The sequence below is a fragment of the Marmota marmota genome, unplaced genomic scaffold (genome assembly GCF_001458135.2).
Source record: "Marmota marmota marmota unplaced genomic scaffold, marMar, whole genome shotgun sequence".
Lineage (NCBI taxonomy): Eukaryota > Metazoa > Chordata > Mammalia > Rodentia > Sciuridae > Marmota > Marmota marmota.
Window position 1 is genome coordinate 10,725,792 of NW_025999900.1, and position 27,470 is coordinate 10,753,261.

At 34.4% G+C, this 27,470-nt stretch overlaps 1 protein-coding gene across 1 annotated transcript in view; it reads right to left on the minus strand.

The window, feature by feature from the left end:
* The window catches only part of LOC125615228 (atlastin-1-like), a 38,710-nt gene that overhangs the window by 833 nt on the left and 10,407 nt on the right, over positions 1-27,470 (minus strand). Inside the window, exon 2 of the mRNA XM_048798616.1 lies at positions 23,412-23,586. Within this exon, the coding sequence (XP_048654573.1) occupies positions 23,412-23,445 (34 nt within the window). The 5' untranslated portion in view covers positions 23,446-23,586. The remainder of the gene's footprint in view (positions 1-23,411; positions 23,587-27,470) is intronic.

The following is a 27,470-nucleotide window of genomic DNA, read 5'->3' on the forward strand; positions in this document are numbered from 1 at the left end:
CTTTCCACAATGATATTCTGCTTCTTTAGTAATAATCCCTGAACAACACATAAATGGCTCATTTGCTTTGCATCAAAAAATCAGGTCAATACACACACCAGTTAATTTCTCAGATCAGATATATGCCCTTTTTTTTATTTATTTCTTACATACATGACAACAGTGGAATGCATTACATTCATAATTATCCATTCACAGCACAATGTTTCATAACTCTGTATATAAAGTATGTTTACGCCAAATTATGCCATTATACATGAGCTCTCTCTCTCTTTTTTGCATTACAATTCTTAATACACCTTTATACCACAATTTATCATATCTCTGTTTGTTATAAGGTATGTTGACACCAAATTCACATCTTCATACATGTATTTTATATAATGATGACCGTCTCCTTCCACCATCCTTGCTATTCCCCTTCTCCCTCCCTTCAGATATATGCCCTTTAATAATCTTTAATGAATGTTCTGGACTGAGAGTTTGTGTCCTGACCCCCCACCCAAATTCATATGCTGACACCTGAATCCTTTGATATTGTTATAGCAACTAAACTAAGATGATAATTAAAATAAATAATAAATAGTAAAATTTTTTTTTGTATTATTAGACAGTCAATGCAATGTTGAATAGGAGAGGTGATAATGAACATAACTTTTGATTTTATAATATTAATTTTGAAATAAACTAGTCTCTTATTAAATAATCTTTCATTTAATTTTTTGAAAATATATTTAAATAGACATTCTGCATGGTGTCTATTTAATAAGAAGTCTTACAACTAAAGAAAAACAAGGGCCCGGGATGTAGCTCAGTGGCAGAGTCCTTGCCTAGCATGTGTGAGGCACTGAGTTTGATCCTTAGCACCACAGTAAAAATAAACAAATAAAAATAAAGATATTAAAAAAAAGAAAAACAAGACAAATGTATCTCTTGACATACTTTTAAATGAGTCTTCAGATCACACTAATATATTCTATATTTCACATTGATGACTTTGTGTAATTGTTCATTTATTAAAAATAATACTTCCTATCCAAGAACAAGGTATAAAAAATGTAATATATATACATAACGGAATACTATTTAGCATTAAAAGAGAATAAAATCATGGCATTTTCAGGTAAATGGATGGAGTTAGAGAATATAATGCTAAGTAAAGTTAGCCAATTCCAAAAAACCAAATGCCAAATGTTTTCTCTGATATAAGGATTCTGATTCATAATGGGGTGTGTGTGGGGAAGGATGGGGGATTAGATGAACTCTAGATAGAGCAAAGGGGAGGGAGAGGAGGGCAGGGAGCTTGGGGGTAGGAAAAACAGTGGAATGAATGGACATCATTACCTTAAGTACATGTATGAAGACATGAATGGTGTTGACTCTAATTTGTGTACAGAGATATGAAAAATTGTGCTCTCTCTATATAATATGAATTGTAATGCATTCTGCTGTCATATATAACAAATTAGAATAAAAATAAATAATAATAATGATAATAATATTAAAGAGTGCAAATATACCACATAATTTTAATTTTCACTAATGGACAATAGCACAAAGCATCTGGTGATAACAGACGATTTGCTTCTAGCCATGAATTAGAGTTATTTTCCCTAAAAAGTTAAGAAAAACTGATTTGGTATCTGAAAGATTCTATATTGCCATATTGCAGATACTGGAGTACAAGAAGCTCTGTTTAAATCCCAACTTTACAATTTACAACATATATGGCTAACTATCCTCCACCTAAAAAATAAGATTGGACTAGGGTGTAGGTCAGTGCCTGGCATGGCTAGCATCTCCAGCACTTCAAAAAAAAAAAAAAAAAAAAAAAAAAAAGAAAAGAAAAGAGGAAAAAAAAAAGAAAAGAAAGAAAGAATAGAAAAAAAGAGGGAAAGAAATAATAGTACCTAAAAATATCAGAGGCTTTGTGAGGATTAAATAATTTATTTAAGACTGAAAAAATCTGACAAATAGCACATGCTTAATAAATGGTGAGTGCTATTAATATTTTTCATTATCTATTCATATTTGATTCTGCTACTATCTGCCCACATAATTTCAGCCACAACAAGGAAGCCCTTTTGAAGACTGTAAATACAAATATTTAGAGCCTATAGCTTAGTTATGATCTGGGTACATACTTGAGGTGAATCATGGACACTGGATAGATGTAATATTTTAGATAGGAAAACATCTTGGGAGCAGAATACTAGATCTCAACTTACTACAGACTAATATAATTCTTGAGGGTTACACATATGCAGAGGTACTCTTGGGAATGCATGTAGGAATGAAATTTCTGTGTTGTAATTTTTAAAAAATATTCAGCTTTACAATGTGATGCAAAAGTATCTTTTCCCCACATCCCACCCCAGCAATTTATTAGAAATTCTATTGATCCATATCCTTTCCTACACTTGGTTTTGTCTGACTTCTTCATGTTTGTCAAATACATAAGTATAAAAGAGTGTCTCATTGTGGTCTCTGTATACATATGTCTATCTGCTAATGAGGTGAGTAATGCCTTTTGCCCATTTTTCTATTAAGTTGTTCATCTTTTTCTTACTGATTCATAGTTTTTTAATATATTTTGAATGCTAGTTCCTTTTTATAGGTGTGAGGAAAAACTTAAGAGTTTGTTTTTCACTTTCCTATGTATTACTGATGAACAGCAATTCCTAATTTTAATGTAATAGATTTAATTATTCTATTCTTATGTAATCAGCACTTTGTATGTTTAAGAAATCATCCCTTATAAAAAGATCAGAAAGACATTCACATATATTCTTCTAAGTTTTAAAGTTTTGCTTTTGATATTTAAGTTCTTGGTCCATCAGGAATTGATATCTATATAAAGTGTGAGGTAGAAATCCAATTTTCTTTTTCTTTTCAGAATTTTTAAGTATTTTATTTTGGAAAATCTGAAGCATATACGAAACTAAGCAATGTTATAAACCTCTATGCACCTATCTATTAAAACCTATCATCCAGCTTTAATAACTGTCAAAATCATGTCAACCTTATTTTCACTTATTTTATTTTGACTGGAATATTTTAAAGCAAATCCTAAACATCATGGCAATTCACCTATAATTTCTTTAGGATGTGCTCAAACTGACAACAATTTTTCCTTTGGAGGGTATAACTATCATGCCAATTGTCATAACTAGTCATTTTAGCAACAACTGGATTTATTAAAAGTTTACATAATAAATGATAGCACATGTATTCTGAAAACAGAATGAGTGCTTGCTTTACTTTATTATAACAGAATAATTTGAATAAATTATTTATGGAGATACTTTAAAATTACAAGGTCCACAATATCATTGGAACTTAGCTTCACTTCTTTAAATCCTTACAGGTTTCTTTTAGTGGCAATCTTAGCAAATTATTTTTCTAATGGAAGTGGTATATTTTTTATATGAGTTACAACATTTTTCAGAATTATATTTACCAAAGTCCCTTAGTTCCTCAAGCAGTCTGCCATATAATAATTTGTTTCTCAGCTCTTAATTCTGATCTGTTCATCAACTTTCCCATACTAGCACCAATAAGATGCTTTAAAAAATATTACTGTTCATCAGTAATACAAGGGGCTAAGATTGTAACTCAGTGGAAGAGGGCTTGCCAGGCACTTGTGAGGCAGTGGGTTCGATCCTCAGCACAACATAAAAATAAAAAAATAAAATAAATTTATCTTTAAAAATATATAATATCAAAAATAAAAACAATAGTTTTATAAAAAGTTCTTAACTATAGTGTAGCAAGCCTTTATTATTCTAATTATTATCAATCTTGGCTACTTTAGCCTTTAAATATAATATTAGAATAAATACGTTAGTTGAATTTTTGTTAAAATTTATAGATTTATCAGTTTGGAAAGAATATTACTATGGTATTAATTTTTATATACAAAAACATGGGTTCTCTCTCCATGTATTTTTGGTCTTTAATTCCCTTCATTAAAGTTTTTATAAATTGGGGAGGTGGAGAGATGTTTATTATATGTATTCCTAGGTATATTATATCTTATTTTTTATGTTTTCTATGTAGGATAAAGAACTATAATTGACTATAATGTACTCGTCTGATATTGAAACATTTACAAAACTCTATTATTTTCTATAAATTTTACATAGATGCTTTTGGACTTTGAAAATGTAGAAGTAGAAATAGATCTTTCAAATAATGAAAATTTTATTCCCAAGTTTTAAATCCTATGGAGTTCTTTTCTTTTCCTTGTATTGTAAGACTTTCAATGCAATATTAAATAGAAGAGGTGATAGTTGTCATAACTTCTCATTTTGGTAGGCATAAACTTCTTGATTTTTAAAGTGAGTATTTCTAGTATTTCCATATTTAGGACCACAATTATTAGAGTTTGGTTTAGTTTAGTAGATACAAATTATCAGATTAAGGAAGTTCTCTTTTACTTTCAGTTTACTAAAAGTTTTCTAAAATCATAAATGAATAATGAATTTTACCCAATGTCTTTCTTTTTTGCATCCACTGAGATGATCATATAGTTTTTTTTTAACCTCAAATGCATCAATGTTTTGAGTACTATTTTTGCATTTTATATAAACATAATATTTCCAGGGTGTGATATCTTGAATTGAGTTTACTAAATTTTGTTTAAAAATTGTTTATTTCTATTCATTAATAAGTTGAGTCTATGATTTTCTTTTCTAAAAAATATCTGTATATTGTATATCTAATAAAGGTATTATATCAACAATTTATAAAAAACTCTCAAATCTCAATAATAATGAAACAAATTACTCAGTTAAAAATTGGACTAAAGATTTAAGTTATACTTCACCAAAAAAATACCATGGTTGGGAAATAAAAACATGAAGATATGATCAACATCATAAGTCATCAGTGAAATGAAAATTAAACCACAATGAGACAATACTACACACCTATAAGAACCTGCATAAAAACAAGTACCAACAAGAATGTGGAACAACTAGAACTCTAATATGTCACTGGTTAGAATGCAAAAATTGAATATCCAATTTGCACAACAGTTGCTCAGTTTCTCATAAAGTTGAATATATACTTACCAGAAGACTCAGAAATTACTAAAAGACCACTTCTAGAAATTTATCCAAGTTCAATGAAAACCCATATTTACACACAAACCTGCAACTTTATTGATGATGGCCAAAACTATGAACTGTAAACAATGCCCCTCAACTGGGAAATAAACAAAGAAACTGTGGTAATCTACATAGTGGAATATTAACAATAATAAGGAAGAAACTACTCATTATCCAATATGGTTGAATCTCACCATGAATCTCATCTACATAGTTATATACAGTTCATTTATACAAACTGTCCAGAATAGGCTAAGTAGATTCCTGGTTGTCAGGAACCATGGTTGGGTGGAAGAAGGAGCTGACTACAAAGAGATGGAAAAAACTGTATGGGGTAATGGAAGCATTTAATCTTGATTGTGGTAGACATAAATATAACTATGTAAATTAGTCAAAAGTTATAGAATGATATACTAAAAGGGTAAATTTTACTGTGTGTATATTATCTTAATGTTTAAATAAGAAAAATATCATTTACATAGCATTATAAACCTAATACATCTAGTAATAAAAGTGATATGCTGCTAAATGTATAGCTATCAGATACTGATGACAGGTAGATGAAAAAAATTTGAGATTTGTAGTTTATGCCAATTTCCATAATATAAACCCTACAAACATGGACATTTCAATCTGACAGTGTGTGCATGGAGATGCACCTGATCAGCTCTCATAATCTCTCATGATCTAAGACAGTCTGGCTCTAACACACCATTGAAATCTAATAAAAAAAACATTGAAGACCTCTATAGAAAAATATAAAACATTATTGAAAGAAGGACACATATGTTCTCAGGTTAAAAGACTCTGTGTTGTAAAACTGTCAGTGTTCTCCATTGACCCATAGATTGGTTAGAATCCCAATCAAATCTTCAGCAATCTTTCTTGCTCAAATGAACAATGCAGATGGAATGGCAAAGAACTGAGAATAACAAAGAAAATCTTAAAGAACAAAGCTGGGGACTTACACTAACAGGCACCAACAGGCATTTAAAATCTATACTAATTAAGACAGGGTGATGTTTTTACAAGCACAGACAAACAGACAGGATCAGAGATTACAGAAGCAGATCCACATATACACATTCATCTGATTTAACACAAAGATACAACTGTAACAAATGATGAAAGGATGATCTTTTTAATAAATTATGCTAGATCAAATGAAAAATCATATGGGAAAAAAAAGAAACCTCCACTCCAAGCTCTCAACATACACAAAAATCTATTTCAAGCAGGGCATGGTGGTGCACAACTATAATCCCAACAATTTAGTAGGCTGAGGCAGGAGAATTGCAAGTTCATGGCCAGCCTTAGCAACTTGGCAAGGTCCTAAGCAACTTAGTGAGACTCTGTCTCAAAATAAAAAATAAAAAAGACTGGGGATGTGGCTCAGTGGCTAAGCACCCCTGGGTTCAGTCTTCATACAAAAAAAAATCTATTTCAAATAAATGTACCCAAGTATAAAATGGGAAAGTGGACAAATGATACAAATCTGCAATTGATAAGAAACATAATATCAAATGGAAAGATATTAGTTGTCATGCAAATAAAAATGAAAAACATTGATAACCTTTTTATATATTTCAGATTTATAAAAATCAGAAGTGTGACAATTCCTTGTATTGGTTGAGATGTGAACTTGTATTCTCAGGTGCTGCAGGTGGAAATTAAAATGGACATAGTGGGCTGGGGATATGGCTCAGTGTTTGCCTAACATGCTCAAGATCCTGGGTTCTCAATCCCCACTGCTGGGGGGAAAAAAAAAACCCCTGTATTCAGTTTCCGCCACTGCTAAAAAAGAAAAGCTGGACATAGCATTTTTGAGAGGCAATTAAGCAATAATTATTAAAAACACAAATGCATATATACTTCCTTACCCAGAAATGCTATTTCAAGGAATTCATTCCATATATATTCATATACATACAAAACACCAGAAGCAATGTAAATGATTAATCAGTTACGGCTCATCAACTTATGAACTATAAGGTAATTAAAAAGAATGAGGAATCTCATTTCAAACAACTGCCACTGTATTTTATGAAAAATAACTGAAGATATAAAACCTGTGTTTACAGTATGGATAACTCTGAAAAAAATGTGTGTGAAAGTATTTGACAAGTTTGAGGAATAACATGGAGTATGATACAGATGAGTAGGTTGGAAAGGTTATATATAAGGGGTCAAATCAGGCAGAGAAAGACAAGTCATAGATCTGAGAGGATTTGGGACAATACGGTTATTGGGGATGAGAGAAAAAGGAAAGATGTCAGTGGATACTTGTATCTGATTATCTACACCTACTCTACCTTTGTATACTAGATGTGGGTGAGATAGATAACTCTGACCCTTTTTTGTTTTGTTTTCTCTTTCTTTTTGCATTGCTGGGGATCAAACCCAGGACTTCATGCATGCTAAGGTTCACACTCTACCACTGAGCTATATTCCCAGCCCTAAACTTTTAGTTTATTTGTTCAAGGTCCTTAAAGAGTTACAAATGTATTTAATAAAGAGGACAGAGAGTACTTTTAAGTGTGGCTTAATTCTGTTGTAAAATAAAACAAATATCTATAAAATACTGAGATTGTTAATGGGAAGAAGTCTTATTAAAATGTGGGCAAAATACCATATTAAAAAATCCTTTACTTTTAATGAGACATTCAGAAATATTGGAGTAGTTTGTTATTAAATAAAAAAATGAACAGTAAGATACAATGAGTCTGTGGAATGTTTATTTGTAAATATATGATCATTAGTTTATATCTTACTGAAGGTTTAAAGTCTTCCTATCTGAAACCTATCATTACCATCAACCTATACCTATATTTATGTAATTAACATTTACATATAAAGCTCCTTATAAAAGCTTCAACTTAAATGTCTAATCAACTGATAAATGTACAAATCAAATGTGATATAGCCATACATTGAGATGTTATTCAGGAATAAAAAGAAATGCAGTACCAATCTATGTTATAATATGGACAAACCCCAAAAACACTGTTAAGAAGCCAGTCATGAAGGACCAAATATTGCATGATTCCACTTACGTAAAAATGTCCATAATAGCCAAATACGTGTAGACTGAAAGTAGGGAAGTGTTTGCTTGTGGCTGGGTTTGGGTGGATACTGGAGGTTGATGTCTAAATGCTGCAAGGTTTCTTTGGGAAACTAATGTAAATGTTCTAAAATTATACTGATGTATATATTACTCTGATACACTACACGCCATCAGACTATATGCTTTAAATGGGTGAATTATATAGAATATGAATTATATTTCAATAAACCTGTTAAAATCTTACAAAATCTTTAGTTTCTATAAAAGATCAAAACTGAAAATATAGACTAAAACTATATGAAGAGCACAGACTGTCTTACTTGTGTTTCTTGAAAAGTTATAAAGAAGCTCACATACAGTAGGTCCTCAGTAAATATTTGTTTATAAAAATTTAATTAAAATAACTCTGAAAAAGTATTAGATGCTGGTTATTACAAATGTTACATACTTGATTATCACATACTTGATTATTACATACTTGGTTATTACAAATGTTACATACTTGATTCATCCTTCATAACTATATATTACCTATGCAATATATATTATCTTTGTTAGTCTGAAAAAATCCCAAAATCCTTTGGAATACAGACCAATTTTTCTCAGCAACAGATTTCTACATTTTCAAATGGGTTTTGCTCAACTAATCTTATTTTCAATTCCCTGAACACTATCCAAATCCTAAGAAGAGAAGGGAAAGGAAATAGTTCAGAAGGAAACTGGCTGGGAATTAGCATTTTACTATGGATAATACAAAAATGTATGGCACATGAGGAGAGAACCAACTTGCTATGGTTTGAAGATTCTTTGTCCCCTCTAAGACTCATGTTGAAATATGGTCCCTGTTGAGTGTGTGGGAGACCTTGCCTTTTGGTTTTATTTATCCCATCGGGTTTATCCCCTCTGAAGGGCGCCAAAGTCAAAAGTTTTCTTGACCAATCCCCGCAGGACACAGTGTCTGTTCGCCTTTCCTGAGTCACCCTGCCAATCAGCACCCGCCATTTAGCCAAAGCAACCCTTCTTAAGCTGAAGCTTGCAGGCTCACACTGCTGCTGCTCTTTTCCTCTCCCTTTCTTCCCCTTCATGAAGTCTCCCCCACCCCCCACCCCCCAATAAAATCTCTTGGTTGAATCTCCATCTTGGGTGAGTCACTTGCCTTTCAGTCCCCAATGTAACAATATTGAATGGTGGTGGGCCTTTAAGAGGTGATTAGGTCATGGGGATAAATGTCTTTCTCAAAGGAATGGGTTAACTCCCAGGAGAGTCTTTTTCTGAGTTCTCTCTCACACACTCCAAAGAGTAGGTTGTTATAAAGCAAAGCTACCCTTGTTGTATGCTCCCTTTAACATAACCTCTTCAGCTTTTCTACTATGGTATGGTACAATAAAAGGTCCTGACAGATGTGGCTGCATGATCTTGGACTTCCAGCCTCCAAAACTGTGAGCCAAAATAATCCACTCTTCTTTATAAATCACTTAGTCTATGGTATGCAATAGAAAATAGACAAAGACACAATACCATCATTTTATCTTTTTACATACTGGATTTTGTATTTAATATTGGGACTTTGGGGACTTTTTATTTCTATATAGTGTTCTGGAAGCTGTCACTCAGCTACTGAATTTAGACATGTAGAAAGGGAATCTTCAAAAATTCAGTGTAGAGAACAATCATTTTTATATACTGGAAATGCTGTAGTAGTATATTACTAATTTTCTTAACTGTAAAATTTATTTAAAAATCTATACTACATCTTTTATATTACTACATTTGTCTCAAAATAAAATTTTACAAAGGGGCTGGGGATGTAATTCAGTTGTAGCATGTCTGTCAAGTAGTCCTAGGTTCAGTCCACTGTATTGCTCTTATGGTTGGATCTGAAACATCTCCCAAAGCTCGTGTGTTAAAGGCTTGGTCCCCGATGCATAGGTGGGAATTTGAAGACTGAATGGCTCATAAGGGCTCTGAATTCATCAATGGATTAACTAATTGAGGAATTCATATCTGAATGGAACTGCAGGAGGTGGAACCTAGTTGGAGGGAGTGGGTCCTTGAGAGTGTGGCCCTTGGGATTCTGTCTTGTTTCTAGCCCCTTCCTCTCTGCTTCCTAGCTGCCATGAGGTAAGCAGCTTTTCTCTGCCATGCCCATTTGCCATGATGTTCTGCCTTGGCTCAGGCCCAAAGCAATGGAATTAGTCAACTATGAACTGAAACATCTGAAATTGTGAGCCAAAATAAATCTTTCCTCCTTTAAGCTCTTTTTCCCAGGTATTTTGTCACAGTGATAAAAAGCTAATATAACTGCAAACAATAAATAAATAATAATAAGAAGAAATATAAATGGCTGATAGAAATAGGGAGAAAGTTCAGTTTTCCTAGCAAAGATACAATATCAAAAAGAGACGACCTTTTTGGTCATAACTAGTAATGGTTTAAAAATACATAAATGTACACACACACACTCAATATTGGAACAATGAAAAACTTTAAAAAAAAATACACATATCTTTTAACAAAGCAGTCCCATTTCCTGGAATTTATCCTAAGGAAATTGTCAGAAATGTGCAGATATATATCTATACAGAGGTTCAGAACAGCATTATTTATACAGTAACAAATTGAAAATAATCTAAATACCTAACTGTAGGACTGTAAATAAATTATGTTACAGCAATGTTATGAAAAATATATAGCCATTTGAAATCATGTTACATAAAAATACCTAATCATAAGAAAATATGTTCACATATTTTAAGAGAAAAAGCAGATGGAAAATATAATTCCCACTAAGAAATGCAAACAAATACATATGCATTTATAGTCCCTGAAAAAAGTCTGTTTTAGAAGTACTTGGTTTCAAAAGAATGATCTGGTCCTTTGATCATCTCTGATTCAGCTACTCAGAAAATGTATGGTTATACTTTGTCATGAATATTGTCTATGTCATGCTGAGGTCTATTTCCATCATTCTAAGCTCCCCTCTGTTGCAGAGGGGACTGGAAACATTGCAGAGACTGTAGAAAATACAATATTATTCTTACAATATTCTCTCAGCAGGGATGTGGTTTAGATTTTGCCAAAGAAAGGCACTTAGTACATTTGAAAGACGAGTGAAGGAAAAAATCATTATTGTCTTCAATAAAAACAACAGATAGGTACACAGATAGCAGCCAGTAGGATTGCAGCACATGCCAAAGTCACCAATTCATGGACAGTAGCTAACACTTTGGCCAGATGGTCAGGTATTTGGAAGAAGTTTGTAGAAGGACTTTTGAAATGGGAACAGATATTCAGTCTCATGTGAATGCTCCCAAGGGTATTCACTGCTGAGGTTTCTAATAATCAAGCAGACAGATGACTCATTTTGTAGTTATCAGTCAGCCTCTTTCCCAGTTACCCTAACTCACAAACTAAACCAGCAAAAGAAATATGAAGTATCTATATTAATTTCAGACAAAACAGACTCTGGGACAAAAAGTATTACTCAAGTTGAAGAGACTCAGTACATAAAAATAAAATAATTCATCAGGAAGATGTGACAATTTCACATTGTATGTATACAACATGGGCCAAAGTTTACAAGCAAAACCTGATAAAGCAGAAAGGGAGACTGACAAACACATTTTGTCGCTTTAAAACATATGTGAGAACTTTAAAGTATCTATTAGATATCAGTATTTGGTAGGTCAAATAGTCCAAAAAGGAAAACAGTCCAAAATCAGCTAGAAAATGGAAGGTAATAACAGTACATTGAATATATCTGAGCTAATGGACATATATATAGCATACTGTATCAAAAATCAGAAAACATAATATGCTTTTCAAGGACATATGTAATATTTATAAAAATTACAGTTATACTAGAACATGATGCAAATTTCAACAATGTTAAAAGCATAGTATGTTCACAAAGTAGTCTATAAACATGAGAAGTACAATATTATAGCCACTAGTCATATGGTTCCGCTTTCTTATTGGCCACATTTCATAAGTTCAATGGCTACATACAGCTAGTCATTACCATACTGAACAGTGTATTTCTATTATGAAAGCAAGCAGTAGAGCTATACAACATATATCATGATTAAAATAAAATTAACAAAAATTTAATTTAGAAAAATCCATAATTTCTTATATTCAGGAATAAAATAAGAAATCACTGTTTATTTTAAACATTTAAAACTGAGAATAAACCTATATATCAACATATATACATGCATGTATTAAAAAAGAAGAAAAACTAGAAATTAAGTAAATAGAAAAGAAAAAAAAGGAACTAGACAATAAAAGATAAAATAAGGCAGATACACATTAAAAAAAAAAAAAAAACTTTAGGCCAAGAAAATAAGAGAAAACTTAGGATAATTTTGCCAAGTTGTTGAAATGGACTGATTCCAAGAAATCTGTAAATTACTAAAACTGAACCCAGGGGGCTGGAAGTATAGCTCAGTGGTAGAGTGCTTGCTTAGCATGCATAAGGACCTAGGTTTAATCTCCAGCACTGGCAGGAAAAAAATAAAAATAAAAAACCCTGACACCAAAAGAAATAGAATGTTTAATTGCTCTAAAACCATTATAGAAATGGAATCTTATTAGAAATAAGATAACATAAGATCTTATAATATAAATAAGATAAATAAATAAATATCTATAATAATAAGACAAATAAGATCTCATTAGAAATAACAGATTTTTGTAGAAATTGAAAATCTTATTATTAAAAGAAAGAGCAGGTACAGGTGGGTTAAAAGAGCAGATACAGGTGGGTTAAGAGACTATTTTTCTTAAACTGGATCATTATAATCTTAAATAAACTCATATAGACTAGGAAAAAAGGAAATATCCCCTACATATTGTATAGTTAGTATAATCTTGATACTAAAATCAGACAAAGAAAATGCAAGAAAGAGAACTTAGATATAAGCCTGCTTGTAAATATCTTAGTCAAAAGATTAGCAAATACAGCACTGTATTTTAAAAAAATAATATAGCAAAACTATCTTGGGTTTATTTTAGGAATGCAAGATCACTTCAACATAGAAGATATATACTATATATTAATACAACTAAAATATTAACAAGTTAAAGAAAAACCATGTCATTATTTCAATAATGCAGAAAAAGTATTTGTTCAAAATGAATAAATACATTAAAATTCAATATCCAGAGATGACTTTAAAAACTATTATTTGTAAATAAAAAGAATATTTTAATTAGATGAAGTAAAACAATAAAAAGACTGGGAGAGTTCTGCAAAAAACCTCTGGAGTCTATTGAAAATTTACAACTTTCAGGAGTAAGCTTGGGAGGTAAATTTTAAGTTCAGCTCTTAGTTCAGTAACAGCTACCCATCCCTCACCCCACAGCTCCACTAGAGGCAGCCATGCAGGTGTTACTGGTGCAATTTTCATGCACATTAGGGGAATTACAGCGGTAAATTAGACCTGAAATGACTATGTTGTACCTCACGCTGATCCTTGACATGTAAACAGCCTATAACAATTAAAACAAAAACAAAACAACAACAACAAAAAAATAAACCCTAGGGAAAGGAGTTTCAGAGGTTTACCACGAGGAAAGTATGGCCCATTTGAAAGAAAAATAAAAAAGAAAGCATCCCAAATAAGGACAAGATAACAATTACTTTAAAACATTGTCTTATTGTATTCAAACAATCAGCAGAAGATACGCAGAAAACCAAGAAAATGATGTATGAACAAAATGGAAATTTCAAGAAATCAAGAATTCTGGAAATGAAAAATACAGTAACTAAAGTGAAAAATTCACTAGAGGAATTTGAAGGAATATTTGAGCACGGAAAAAAAAGAATCAGCAAAGTTGTAAATAGGACAATTGAAATTATTGAGTGAGGAAAAGGAAGAAAAAAGGATTGAAGCAAAGTAAACAGAGTCTAAAGGACTTGCAGGATACTGGCAAGTGAACCAACAAATACACTGTAGGAGTTCCAGGAGAAGAGAGAGAAAGGAGTAGAGAGATGATTTAAAGAATGATGACCGAAAACTTTCTAAGTTTGGTGAAAGATACAATATAAACATACCAAGAAGTTCAACAAACTCTAAGTAGGATAAACTCAATGAGACACATTACAATCAGATGTCAAAGGAAAGAAAAAAATTTTTAAAGCAATAGAAGTGACTCACTTCATACAAGGGATTGTCAATTATTTTAATAATATTTGGAAATTCCAATCCTTGTTTTCTATATGGCTTAAGAGACAAGTATATTTAAAAAGCAGTTATTAGTCTAAAAGCTAGTATTATTAACACTGGTTTTTAACTCCACATTTTGTTTTCTACATAATTTAGGAGACTGATGCATTTTCAATTTATGGTTTTGAACACACAATGTATAGATATGCAATTCTGTGACAATAATAACCAAAAGGGGTAAGTCAAAAATGTAAGAGCAGAAATTTTATATGTGATTGAAGTTAAACTGGCATAAATTCAAATTAGAGTGTTACAACTTTAGGAAGCTAAATGTAATTTCCAGAAACACCACAAAGAAAACTGTTATAAAATATGCACAAAATTAAATAATATAATCTAAATATCATGCTAAAAAATCCACTAAATACAAAGTAGTAATACAAGAAGTGAGGAACAAAAAAGCTATAAGGAATATTGAAAACAAATGAAAAAATGAAGAAATAAGTTTACTTTAAATGTAAATGGATTAAACTCCCCAGTCAAAAGAAAGAAAATGGAAAAAATGAAACAAAAAGGAAAAAAAATTATTGAATTATATGCTGTCTACAGGAGGCTCATTTTAGATCCAAAGACACAAACAGACTGAAAGCAAAATGGAAAAAGATATTCTGTGTACCACATGATAAACAACAGAGAGCAGGAGCAGCTATGCTATTAGACTATTTTCGGTGCTGGGGACCAAACTCAGGGCCTCACATATGCTAGACAAGAGTTTTAACTTCTAGGCAATACAGATTTTAAGTCAAAAATGTTACAAAAGACAAAGAAGGACATATTTTAATAAAATATACTTTATTGTAATAAAAATGTATTCTTTCTGAATATAGCAAGAATATATAACAATTACAAACCTCTGCATACCTAATAGCAGACCATCAAAATATATGCATCAAAAATTGACAGAAGAGAAAAAAGAAATAGACAATAATAGTTGAAGACTTCAAAACCCTAAGCTCAATAATGGATAGAAAAACCAGATAGGAGATAAGCAAGAAAACAGGGGATTTAAACAACATGATGTACCAACTAGATCTAACAAAAATATACAGACACTCTATTCAACAATATGATATATATTTTTCCCAAGAGCTCATGGGACATTCTCCAGGTTAGGCCACGTATTATGCCACAAATTAAATCTCAGTTCATTTTAAAAGACAGAAACAAAACCAAATATCTTCTTTACCTGTAACATAATAAAGTTAGAAACTGGGAACTGAAGCTGGGGATGTAGTGCAGAGGTAGAATGTTTGCCTGGCATGTGCAAGGTCCTGGGTTTGACCTCCGCACAAAAATAAGAAAAAAAGAAGATGAAAGAGAAGAGGAAAAAGAGGATAATGAAGAGGAAGGAGGAAAAGTTAAAAAAATAAATTAGAAACAGAAGAAAACTAGAAAATTCACAAATTTGTGTCAATTAAACAACACTCAACAAACCAAACAACAATTAAAAAAAATAGAGAAATTAGAAAATTAAATACAAGTAAAACCACAATGAGTATTAGCATCAGCATATCAAAGAGAACATTTTCCTTTGTTTTGGGGGGATGCTAACACACAATAGGGGTTGGGAGAGGAAGAACAGAAGTTCAGTGGATTAGACAAAGGGGAATGAAGGGAAGCAAAGGGGGATTGGAATAGGAAAGACAGTAGAATGAATCTGACAAAACTTTCCTATGTTCATATGTGAAAACACCACCAGTGAAACTCTATATCATGTAAAGCCACAAAAATGGGATCCTAATTAGAATAAGTTATACTCCATGTATATATAATATGCCAAAATACATTCTGTTATGTATATCTAAAAAGAACAAATAAAAAATTTAAAAAACACAATGGGACACCATGTCATACCCATTCTGATAGCTTTATTTTAAAAAGTGTTGGCAAGAATGTTGAAAATTCGAAACCTAAGAGTACTGTTGGTGAGAATATAAAGTGGCACATCTACTGTGAAAAACAATGTAACAGTTCCTTAAAAATTAAAAATAGAATTACCAAGGACCAATAATTCTGCTTCTGGGCATATACCTAAACACAGAGTCTGAAAGAGACATTTGTGCACTCATTTCACAAAAGCATTGTTTACAATAGCTAAAATGTGGAAGCAAGGGTCCATCAACAGATGAATGGATAGGCAAAATGTGATGCTTACAAACAATGGAATGTTATTCAGACTTTAAAAGGAAGTGAGTTCTAATGTACACTACAACATGGATGAATCTTGAGGACAATATACTCAGTGAATAAGGCAATCACAATAATAAAAATAGTGTGTCATTCCACTTCTGTAAAGTACCTAGAGGAGTCAAGAATCATAGAGAAAGAAAATAGACTGATGGTTAATAGTGAAGCCAGAATTTGACAGGCAGATATGCAAGGGTGGGATCCAGAGAATGGAGGGATTAAAATGTTAATTCCTTCAAAGTCCTTCCTCCACCCTTATCAAGATAACCTGCTCCTGCTCCAACCTATTGCTAAGGTAACGGGGTCCCAGGGATTGTCCCTCTCTACAGGGATTTGTTATTAGTGCCCCCTTTCTGACCAGGTCCACCTGCTTCTCACCTTTTGGCCATCTCACCGAGTATCTCCCAGGCCTAGTCACATACAAAGGAAGGAGAAAGATAAGGGGAAGAGAGCAGGAAAACAAAGACATATAAAAAGGCAGAACACCCTCACTTCTTAGGATACCAGGATACCAGCTATGGCCCCCTTCTCCCTCTTGGGAGAAGTCTGTTACCCCTTTTTAAATAAATCCTGTTTTATATGCTTGCCTCTGCATGCTTCTCTAATGTTATACTTCAACATGTGAGGAAGCAGAACTGGTCAGGGTAACCAGTGGTATCAAAAGAAGCTGTAAATAGAAAGGATGGGGAGTTATTGTTCAGTGGGTACAGAGTTTCAGTTTTACAAGACGAATAATTCAAGAGAAGGATGGTGGTGATGGAGGCATAACAATATGAATACACTTAATATCACCATACTGTACACTTAAAATGGTTAAGACAATAAAATTCATGTTATATACATTTCACCACATTAAAAACATTGAAAAAAAATGAAGTGCCAAAAATTAAAGCCAGATAAGAGAGAATACTTTACAACCTTGGATGGGGAAGATAAATAAATATATATATATATTTTAGTTGTTCATGGGACTTTATTTTTATTTATTTATTTATTTATATGCAGTGCTGAGAATTGAACCCAGTACTTCACACATGCTAGGCAAGTGATCTACCATTAAGCTACAACCCCAGCCCAGGGGAAAATATCTTAAAATACAAAAAGTAGAAACCATAGTAGAAAATACTGATTACATATAAACATAAGGTATTTGTAAGACTGGAAGACGCCGCACCACACGACACAGATCACCAAAGAAGTTTCCGCTTTATTACAAAAGGCTGTGTGTTTATATAGGTCTAAGAAGAGGTAGCAGGGGCTGAGGTAGATAACAGGTCGCCCGTGTATTGGCAAGCTCTTCCATATGTCAGTTCTGGAGCCCAAGAAGTTAATTCTAATTGGGGCTAAGGCTTCCCACCAGCAGGGTTTGAACATTGGCGCCGGCGGGAATGTTTCGAGCCAGTGAAAGAAACAAAGAGGAGAAAGAGGGTCTTAGACGCCATGTTGGGGTTTTTTTCTGGGGTGCTGCCGCCGTTATATGTTTTCCCAATAGTATTTGTTTGTTAAAATATGTCACATGGGGCTGGAGATGTGGCTCAAGCGGTAGCGCGCTCGCCTGGCATGCGTGCGGCCCGGGTTCGATCCTCAGCACCACATACAAGCAAAGATGTTGTGTCCGCCGAAAACTAAAAAATAAATATTTAAAAAAAAAAAAAATATGTCACATGGACAAAAGGCATGTCACAAAATGGCAAAAGAAATGTACTACATCAACAAACCACTTATATTCAAAAATATGTAAAGAACTCATACAAAGCAAGAAGAAAAATATAAGCTAATTTTCAATGAGAAAGGGCAACAGTATTGAATAAGAAATATGAATAATCAATAAATATATGAACATATCTCACACCTCCCTGGCAATTAGTAAAAAGCAACATGAAACTACAATGAGGTCTCATGATACATATTACAAAATGAAGTGTAGGTGAGGATGAGAAATGAACAAAATATTTTTGGAGAATATGCTCACTATAAAGTCCATTTATATAAGATTCTTTTTTTATAATTATTTTTATTTATTTGGGTTTTTTTTTCTATGTGGTGCTGAGGATTGAACCCAGGTCCTTACTCATGCTAGCAAGCGCTCTACTACTGAGCCATAATCTCAGCCCACATTAGATAAATAAAACTAGGAACTGGGGTTGTGGCTCGGAGGTGGGGTGCTTGCCTAGCATGCCTGAGGCACTGGGTTCAATCCTCAGCACTACATAAAAATAAAAATAAAGATATTGTGTCCACCTATATCTAAAAAATAAATATTTTAAAAATATAAAACTAATATGATATATATTTATTTGTAGTAAAACTCTAAAAATGATCAGGGGAGAAACAACACCAAATCTGTTAAAGTGTCTATATTTGGAAGGATGAGGATATCATTAAGGAAGGTCACACGAGAAGTGAGAAAATATTGATAAAGTTCTATTTCTTCAATTAAGGAGTTGGGGACATTATTATTCTTTTTTAAACTGAACATGTATATTTTATATGTTCTTTTGTATACAGATATGATTCATAAGAATTGTTATGTAAAAGAAGAAAATCCTCCAAAACTAAAAACTTTTTTCTTTTTTCCAATGATCAGAGGTTCTAGCTTACTGCAGCCTATTCTAAAGCTAATATAGGTTACGGAGTTTGAGAATGGAGCAAAGGTATAATCTAGGAGTCATCAAGACAAGGTATAAGCAGGTGCTAATTACATACACACACATGCACACACACATGTGAAAAACGCATTTTAAAAAAGATTTAGGGAAGACAATTTTTAAAAAGTTTTTTTTTAGTTGTAGTTGGACACAACACTTTTATTTTATTTATGTATTTATTTATTTTTTATTTTTTTATATGGTGCTGAGGATCAAACCCAGTGCCTCGTACATGCTAGGCAAGCGCTCTACTGCTGAACCACAACCCCAACCCCAGAGAAAGAAAATTTAATAAGAAAAATGTGAGGGAGGGAGATCCACAGTAAATGTCATACATATACTATCTGTCATACAGTAAGTGTAGGACCTGGTAGAAATTCAATTTTGTTTTAGGAAGGTAAGATATTTAGAAATTGAGGTAAGGAAAAAAAGGAACATTAAATAGCCTCATTTTAAGAAAAAGAGAACATAACCAAGTAGAAAAGAAAGAAGATCAAGAGATAACTATATTGTTCTCCAGATTGTTTTTAACTTCTCTTAGAAAATCTCCAGAAAATAATTTCCTCAAATGCCTTTTATTGTGACGCTAAGATAGATCTTCTTTTTTTTTTTAAGGCAGCCAAAGCTGACACTTTTAGTGCCAACATTATTCTTCTAAAGCAATAATGCACCATTGGTTTCTGTAAATTCTAAAAAACTCAAATCCCCATATGGTATCCCAAGTTTTCAGCAACTTTCATTAACAGAAACAAATTAACAACAACAACAAAAAAAAAATATATGCACTCTGTTTTGTTTCTGGTAGTAAGCTCTAGTCCAGCACTGAAAGACTGCTTTCTGGGCTACTGTTTCTGATATTCATCTATCCTCTTTATTTTCCACATTAACACAGTTTTTACCTACTTTTCTAGTCCAAAGTGATCAAGTTTATAGAGCATTGATTTTTTTTTATACCAGCTTAATCCTAAGTAGGCTTGTGGTGACACCTTTTGGCACATTATTCTAGTTTCCTATCCTTATCATATGGACTCTAGAAGCACAGCCAATCCTGAATTTAAGTTCTAAATGAAAATTGTGATGCTTCTAGCAAGTTCTTTATGCTCTCTGAATCTCAGATTCCTAATACATTAAAATAAGAATAAAATGTCTACCTTTGAAGAGTTGACCATTAAGTATATAAAGATATTCAGACTTCTTAAATGTAGACTGAGGGATAGGTAGTGAGATTCTTAGTTCTATTCTCAGTTCTGCTTCCGGGTGTGTCTCTGAGTGTGATCCTAAACACCATCCCTGAACTCTGGTTCACAGCAGAGATGTTTTTCTGCTTTCTAAGTTCAATGGTCTGGGCAAGACCTAACAGGTCTCTGGCCACTCATTAAAAATAATACCTGTTCCATTGTCTTATAAGGTCTTCATCTGAATTTTAACTCTCCTATACAGATCCTGCAGATATTTTGCAAGCTCTTTTCTTGGGATAAGAAATATTTTCCAATTCTGGACTATTTACCTTAAATCCCTGCCTTTTCCCTTCAAACTTGTCTGAAAAATATTTACTTATCTAGAATGATAAGGTCAGTTCACCATCTTCTTTTTTAAGCTATCATGACTGTTTTCTCATCAGAGGCCTATGGCTTCTATGAGGACATGTTTCCTCTACTAGCCTCACAGCCCAGCCTAATCTTTTATTAAAAATATTCCACAGTATCATGTTATAGAAAATAAATTAGGGGGAAAAACCCAGGTTCTAAACTCAATCCTCACACTTACTAAATATATGAATTTCATCAAGTCATTTAGCCTACCTAAAACTTAGGGTTTTTCCACCTGCCAAAAAAAAAAAAAAAAGATGTGCTAAGATATATGAATACTTAAGAGACTAATGACCAAAAGCAATCATACAGATGAATGTGTCTTTAAAAATATAGTTCTATGCTATGTGGATAGTATTACCCATTCAGTAGAGAGGCAGTATGGAATAGTGATAAAGACAAAAGAATCTGAACTCCAAATCATTTACCAGCTCCACCTTTTGGTATGTAAAATGAAGATTAGTGTGCTTACTCCATATAATAGCTGATAACAGCTACTGTTGCTACCATTAAACACCTACTGCGTGTTAGGCATCTTATTAAGTGCTTGGTAATAAAATGGAATTAAGACAGACCTGGCTAACATCTTTGCTAAAATTTCTATCTCCTATTCCATATGCTTCATTTTCTAAATCATTTATATCATACATATTCAAAGCAAATAGAAGTCTAAGTAGTAAAGCATTTGCATAGAACATCAAGGTAAGAGTCCACAATTCCACTATTTCTTTCCTGTGAAAATTTTCAGTGAGCATGTAATGACTCTGGCATTTCTTTTCCTAATCTGTCACTTGAGTTGAAACTGTCCCAATGACTACTGAGTAAACTAAGATATGTTTCTATCAAATACAAATGAGCTAAGATAGTGTCTCTCAAAGTAACATCCCCAGACCATTTGCTTCTCAATCACATACTGAAGAATAACGATCCAAAGCAATAGAAACAAGAGAAATTTTAATCCTCAGAATAAAGTTTCATATGCCAGTTTCTTAATAGGGTGGAGCTGATGAGATCAAGACCATAAGTGACCTGAACATAAGCACCTTAACTGTGAGTGTTCAAGAAATTCCTATTCTGGAGGCCAAGAGAAAGTGTGGAAAGGGAACACTCTGAAAACATTTATCCAGATTTTTAAAGAAGGAAAGAAAACTTGTCTCAAAAGTCACACCTACTAAAATTGGGACTGGATGATCTCAGAAAATAAAACTGCTTTCTCTTAAATTCATTCAACTAATGACAGACCTCTCTGCTCCAACTAACTATCCAAACCTATCACAAACCTTGGATAACCTCTCAAAAGCAAGCCTGGCCCACGAATGGTCAAGTTGATCCTGTGACCATCAGAACCATCAAAGGCAAGATGATGTATTGTCTTTTGATAATAGTAAACTGAAATAACCAACTTGGTCATATAATTACACAAGACATGGCACTTAAACACCGCAGAGAATCAAACAGCTTTGAACTCCTAGTGGGTGCGAATTTTCAAAATAGTAACAATTCAAAAGCTAATGAACAAAATATTTCTCAATCCTTCATGTCACAGAGGGCTGTGCTCCGCAGTGGTGAGAAAATAAAATGCCTTAGAGGCACTTAGTTCCTAAAATGCAGGGGAGTTAAGCCCTGTGACAAAAAATCGGGAGCCCAAGGCGAAAAAGGACGTCCAACCAGCCCACACAGAGCAGCCAGAATCAGGTCTGAGGCAGCAGAGCGGGCGGGGCCCTGACTTCTCCTGCATCCCTGCGCTCGCTTTTCTCCGCCTGCGTGAGCGCCGCCCACCCACTCGCGGCGTGAACCCACAGGGCCCGGCCTCTCCTTTCCCCTCCCCTCGGCCTGGTGCTGAATCACGAGCCCACTATCTCCAAAAGGTAAAATCAAAGAACAAAGCCACCCTCGGGGCTGGTCTGAATGCGGTAGCAGGTCGGGGTGGGGCAGAAGACTGGAAACCGCAACTTTGCTCCCCTTCTTCCCAAATTCCCCCTTCCGACCACCGAATTAAAACAAGTACTGCAGTGCTCCGGGACTCCCAAGACGGTGCCCCTTCTCCCAGGGTGTTTGGGTCCGCAAAGATCGGTCCGCCCGGGTGCGCTCCCCTTCATTGTTCCAAAGCGCGCTCGGAGCCCGCGCCGTGCTGGGCCCTCAAGCTTGCAGCTCGGGGGGTAAAGGGGGTTGGGGCTCCCCCTGGTCAAGATCCCGACCCCTCACTCTCTCGGCCGGTAACGACTGACCCCCGCCCACACTCAAGGCCACCCTTCCAACCTATGGCTGATGCGGAAACCTCCCATCCCCGCAGGCGCCGGGTGGGTGCTGTCCAAATGCTGCGAAGAGGCGGGCGCCGGGTGGGGGAAGAAGCTGACGGCCGGGCCTGCACGCAGAGGCAGCCCTCGCCCCCACAGCGCGATTTCGGTGACGCGGGTGCATCTCGGCCGTGGTTCTTCGGGCCCTACAGGGTAGCTTGGCAGCGGCCTGCTCCCAGCCACGGATGCTGGCACCAGGCAACCGTTGGCCCTCCTTGTGTCCAAAAGCAGAAAGCGGTGGGCCAGACCCCGAGCAGGCTGCAGAAGTTACCGTTTGTTACTCACCCCAACTGTTTCTGTCCCTGCGGTTCTTGGCCATGGTGGTCTGCGGACTAGTGGAGGCGAGGCGCTGTCACTGCCCTCCCAGTCTTCACTCCGGCCGCAGGTTGCTGGCGGTGGGAGGCTCTCAATGCCTAGGCTGGACGCAGTTCGCTCAGACTCTGAGGATGTTGCTGTGGCGCTGGTGGGAAGGAGCGGGGAGGAAAAGGGAGGAGAAAGGGATGAACCAAGCTCAGCATCACAGCCCGAGTTCACACAAATACCAGCGTCACACCCTCCTACCTGAGCCCACCCCCAAAGCGCGAAGACAGTGACAGACGACGTACTGCAACGTTTTCAAAGGAAAACACACATAAATAAACAGCACCCCTTTGCACACATTCTCTCAAAGAATTTAACAGCATTATTGATGACAGAAATTCACAACCCAATATACTGTATTATTCTGGATATCCAAATACCTGCTTCCTAGGACAGTTACATATTGGTACAAACATGCTGGAATATTTATATACCCAAAGTAGTTAAAATAATTTTTCTCCAAGAGTCATCTTTATTTTTTTCATAAGGTTATGATAATAAAGAGGGTATCATTTTGTATTTGTATACTAAGCGGGTTATATTTTAAAATCAGATTAGAAAAATTTGGATCAAGAAGATCAATTAAACCTGAAGATTCATCATAAACTGTAAGTAGCTCAACATCTAGTGTGTAACATTTCCCCACAAGATTTGCAGAGATGAAGTATGGAGCTATATAGACAATAGCAAATTTTTTTTAATTGTAGTCGAACCTAATACCTTTACTTTATTTGTTTATTTTTATGTGGTGCTAGGCGAGTGCTCTACTGCTGAGCTCCAGCCCCAGCCCCCAATAGCAAATATTTGAAGTAAAATAATACTACATAGTGTAGATGGGCCTTGGCAGACATAAAGGTTGCAGACAATTTTGAATGAAAAAGCAAAAGGTAATAAATACTTTTTAAAAATATTCTTGGGCTGGGGTTGTGGCTCAGTGGTAGAGCACTTACCTCGCATGTGTGAGGTACTGGGTTCAATCCTCAGCACCACATAAAAATAAAGACACTGTGTCCATCTGTAACTAACTAAAAAAAAAAAAAAAAAATATATAAAAATTTATTTTTTTAAGCTCTATCATATTAAAGTTTAAAAATGAGAGTCTGAATACTCTTCTGGAGGAGACAGTCATGTCAATTCTAAATATCCTTATAATTGATTGTTAAAGATGTAACTGTTGAGGCCTCTCCGCGGCCCTCCTGGAATTGGCTGATTTTGTTGCTATATTGCATAGTGACACTTGTGACACCCACACTAATAATGGAGTAAAGTTTCCAGCCTTTCACGTTGCTTTCCCTGTTAGTGTCTCAGACATGCTAGTTCTGGGGGTGGTCTTCAGGGTGCAAGTTTTCAGTCTGGAGACCCAGGGCAGCTTGATGGCATACAGAAAGNAATGGTCACTTCTTACAAAACTACAGTACACGGCTGGGGATGTGGCTCAAGCGGTAGAGCACTTGCCTGGTGTGTGCAGGGCGCTGGGTTCCATCCTCAGCACCACATAAAAATAAAATAAAGATATTGTGTTCATCTAAAACTAAAAAATAAATATTAAAAAAAAACTACAGTACAATCTCACGACCAGGTTATTGACGTTGATACAGTCAAGAAACAGAATCTATTTCCATCATTGCAAAAATCACACAGGGTACCCTTTCAGTGTCACATCTATTTCCCGGGCATCCCAACGTCCCCTATAAACACTGGAAAACATGAATTTGTTCTCCAATTTCCAAAAATCCTGTCTAGAATGTTTTGTGTGTGGAATCATATAGTGTATATATATATATATATAAAATCCTTGATCTCTCCTTTTTTGCTGCTTCTTTCTGCCTACAAACTTAGTTGTTGTCAATATCCTAGAAACACTGTTGCTTCATGTTACCTGACCCACAAGATACCTTCAGCCCATTTTTCATTTTCTCAGTTTTCTTCATCCCAGCATTTGGTTGTTATCCACACTATCTACTGATCAGTTCTCTTTAAAAGACCACTGCTAGCCTTTTAAGGACCATATTCTTGGTCTCTGCTTACTGTTCATCAAAAGCTACTCTCCACCCTGCACTCTCAGTGAAATTCCTATGATGACTTGAGATAGGACCACAATGATGCTGATTGTCAAATCTGTATATCTAGTCTTATGTACTCTTAAGGAGAAAGAATCATCACACCAGAGATGACCTTACAACTGCCTGAAGTTATCTCTACTCAGTTTTCTTACCAGCATTACAAAATCACATGTTAGAAACCAAACTCTCTTACCCACTGCTGCCAAATCATCTTACGCATTCCATATTTCAGTCAGTAGTTCTAGCAACCTAAGAGCTCTGAACACTGTAAACCAAGTTTACATAATAGTTTTAAAAGAGTATGGTTCAACAGAATTACATTCCCCAAACACTAATGAAAACATACTGAAGAGAAATTTCTTCACCCCTGTACCTATGAACCATCTCCTGTGTCCTTTTAACATGTGCATGATTTGTCTTTGAATATTTCCTTGTTTTCTGGCACAAGGAAATATTCCAGGTTTTCTGTTTTATTTTCCCTGCTTCAGAACTGGAATTAGCTATTTCTCCAAAAAGATCTGGCTCCTTTAATGAAGAAATGTTTTGGCTAGCTATAAGGTATTTAGAAAAAAAGGTCTGGGTGCTGTTGTGCTTACTGTAGGCTGAAGTGTCACTGTTTCTTGAGTCTTTTAATAGCCATTACTAGAAGACATTTTTTTTTAAATGATGATTTTAATGAACTTTGGGGAAAATGTTCAATTATATGAAAATACAAATATACATGGTTATTTATTGTGGATTTTTTTGTAACTGTAAAATATTGGAAACAAGATAAATACACATACATAGAAAAGGGTTTAAATAACTTATAATATATCTACACAATAAAATGCTACATAGTTATAAAAAAAGAATACAGAAGAACTTTATGAACTAGTGAAAGTAATCTCCCTCCTGTTAAATGGCGGGGAGGGGTGTCAAGAGGCTGATAATATAACTTTTCTGTAAGAAAGAATGTGAAAAAAAAAAGAAATGTCTTGTTCATCTGTGCAAAATAAATACAATCAGAATAAAACAGAAGCCAAAGAGATTGTTTACCTATGGGAGATAGTAAGAACAGAGAAGAAACAAAGGAGAATGGAGTAGGTCATAAGGATTGGAGGTACTATTCTCTAAGTGTAAACTTTTTGTATAACTGATTCTTAGAACCATGGTACTGTTTCTCATTCTCCAAAATGGATAAATAATTAAAACTAACCACAATATGGTGAGAACTAAAAATGGAATTGCAAGCAGTTAAAAAAAAGTGAACCTAATTGTATTGTAGGTAAATGACAAAACTACACTGAAGGATGTAGAATGCATTTACTGCATGCTACAAGCCTAAAGACAAAAAGAACTATATACAAACATTGCATTCTAGTTTGGAACTTTTTTCTCCCAGCTTATAGGAATTAGAAATTCTGAAATTATTTTATTTATGTTCTAGGACTGAATAAATATGTGGTGCATAATGAGAGGGGTCATTTTTAATACCGGAAGTAAAGCATAATAAGGAAGAAGAAAGAAAGAAGATAGAATGAACTTTATGGTATTGAATCGGAAGCTGAGGTATTAAATAAAATGCAAATAACTCAATTTTTTAAAATAGGCAAAAGATTTAAATAGGCAATCATCCATAGAGGACATACAAATGGCCATAAGGACATGAAAAGATGCTCAACATCTTTAGTTATTAGCAAAATGCAAATCAAAATCACAATAAGATACCATTTCATTGCCTACTAGGTTAACTGTAGTCAGAAAGACAACAACAAGTGTCGATGAGGATGTTGAGAAATTGACATCCTTACACTCTGGTGGTAGGAATAAAAAATGGTGCAGTCACTTTAGAATACAGTCTTGTAGTTATTCAAAAAGTTAAACAAGGGATTAACATGAACTAGGAATATATATATATATATATATATATATATATATA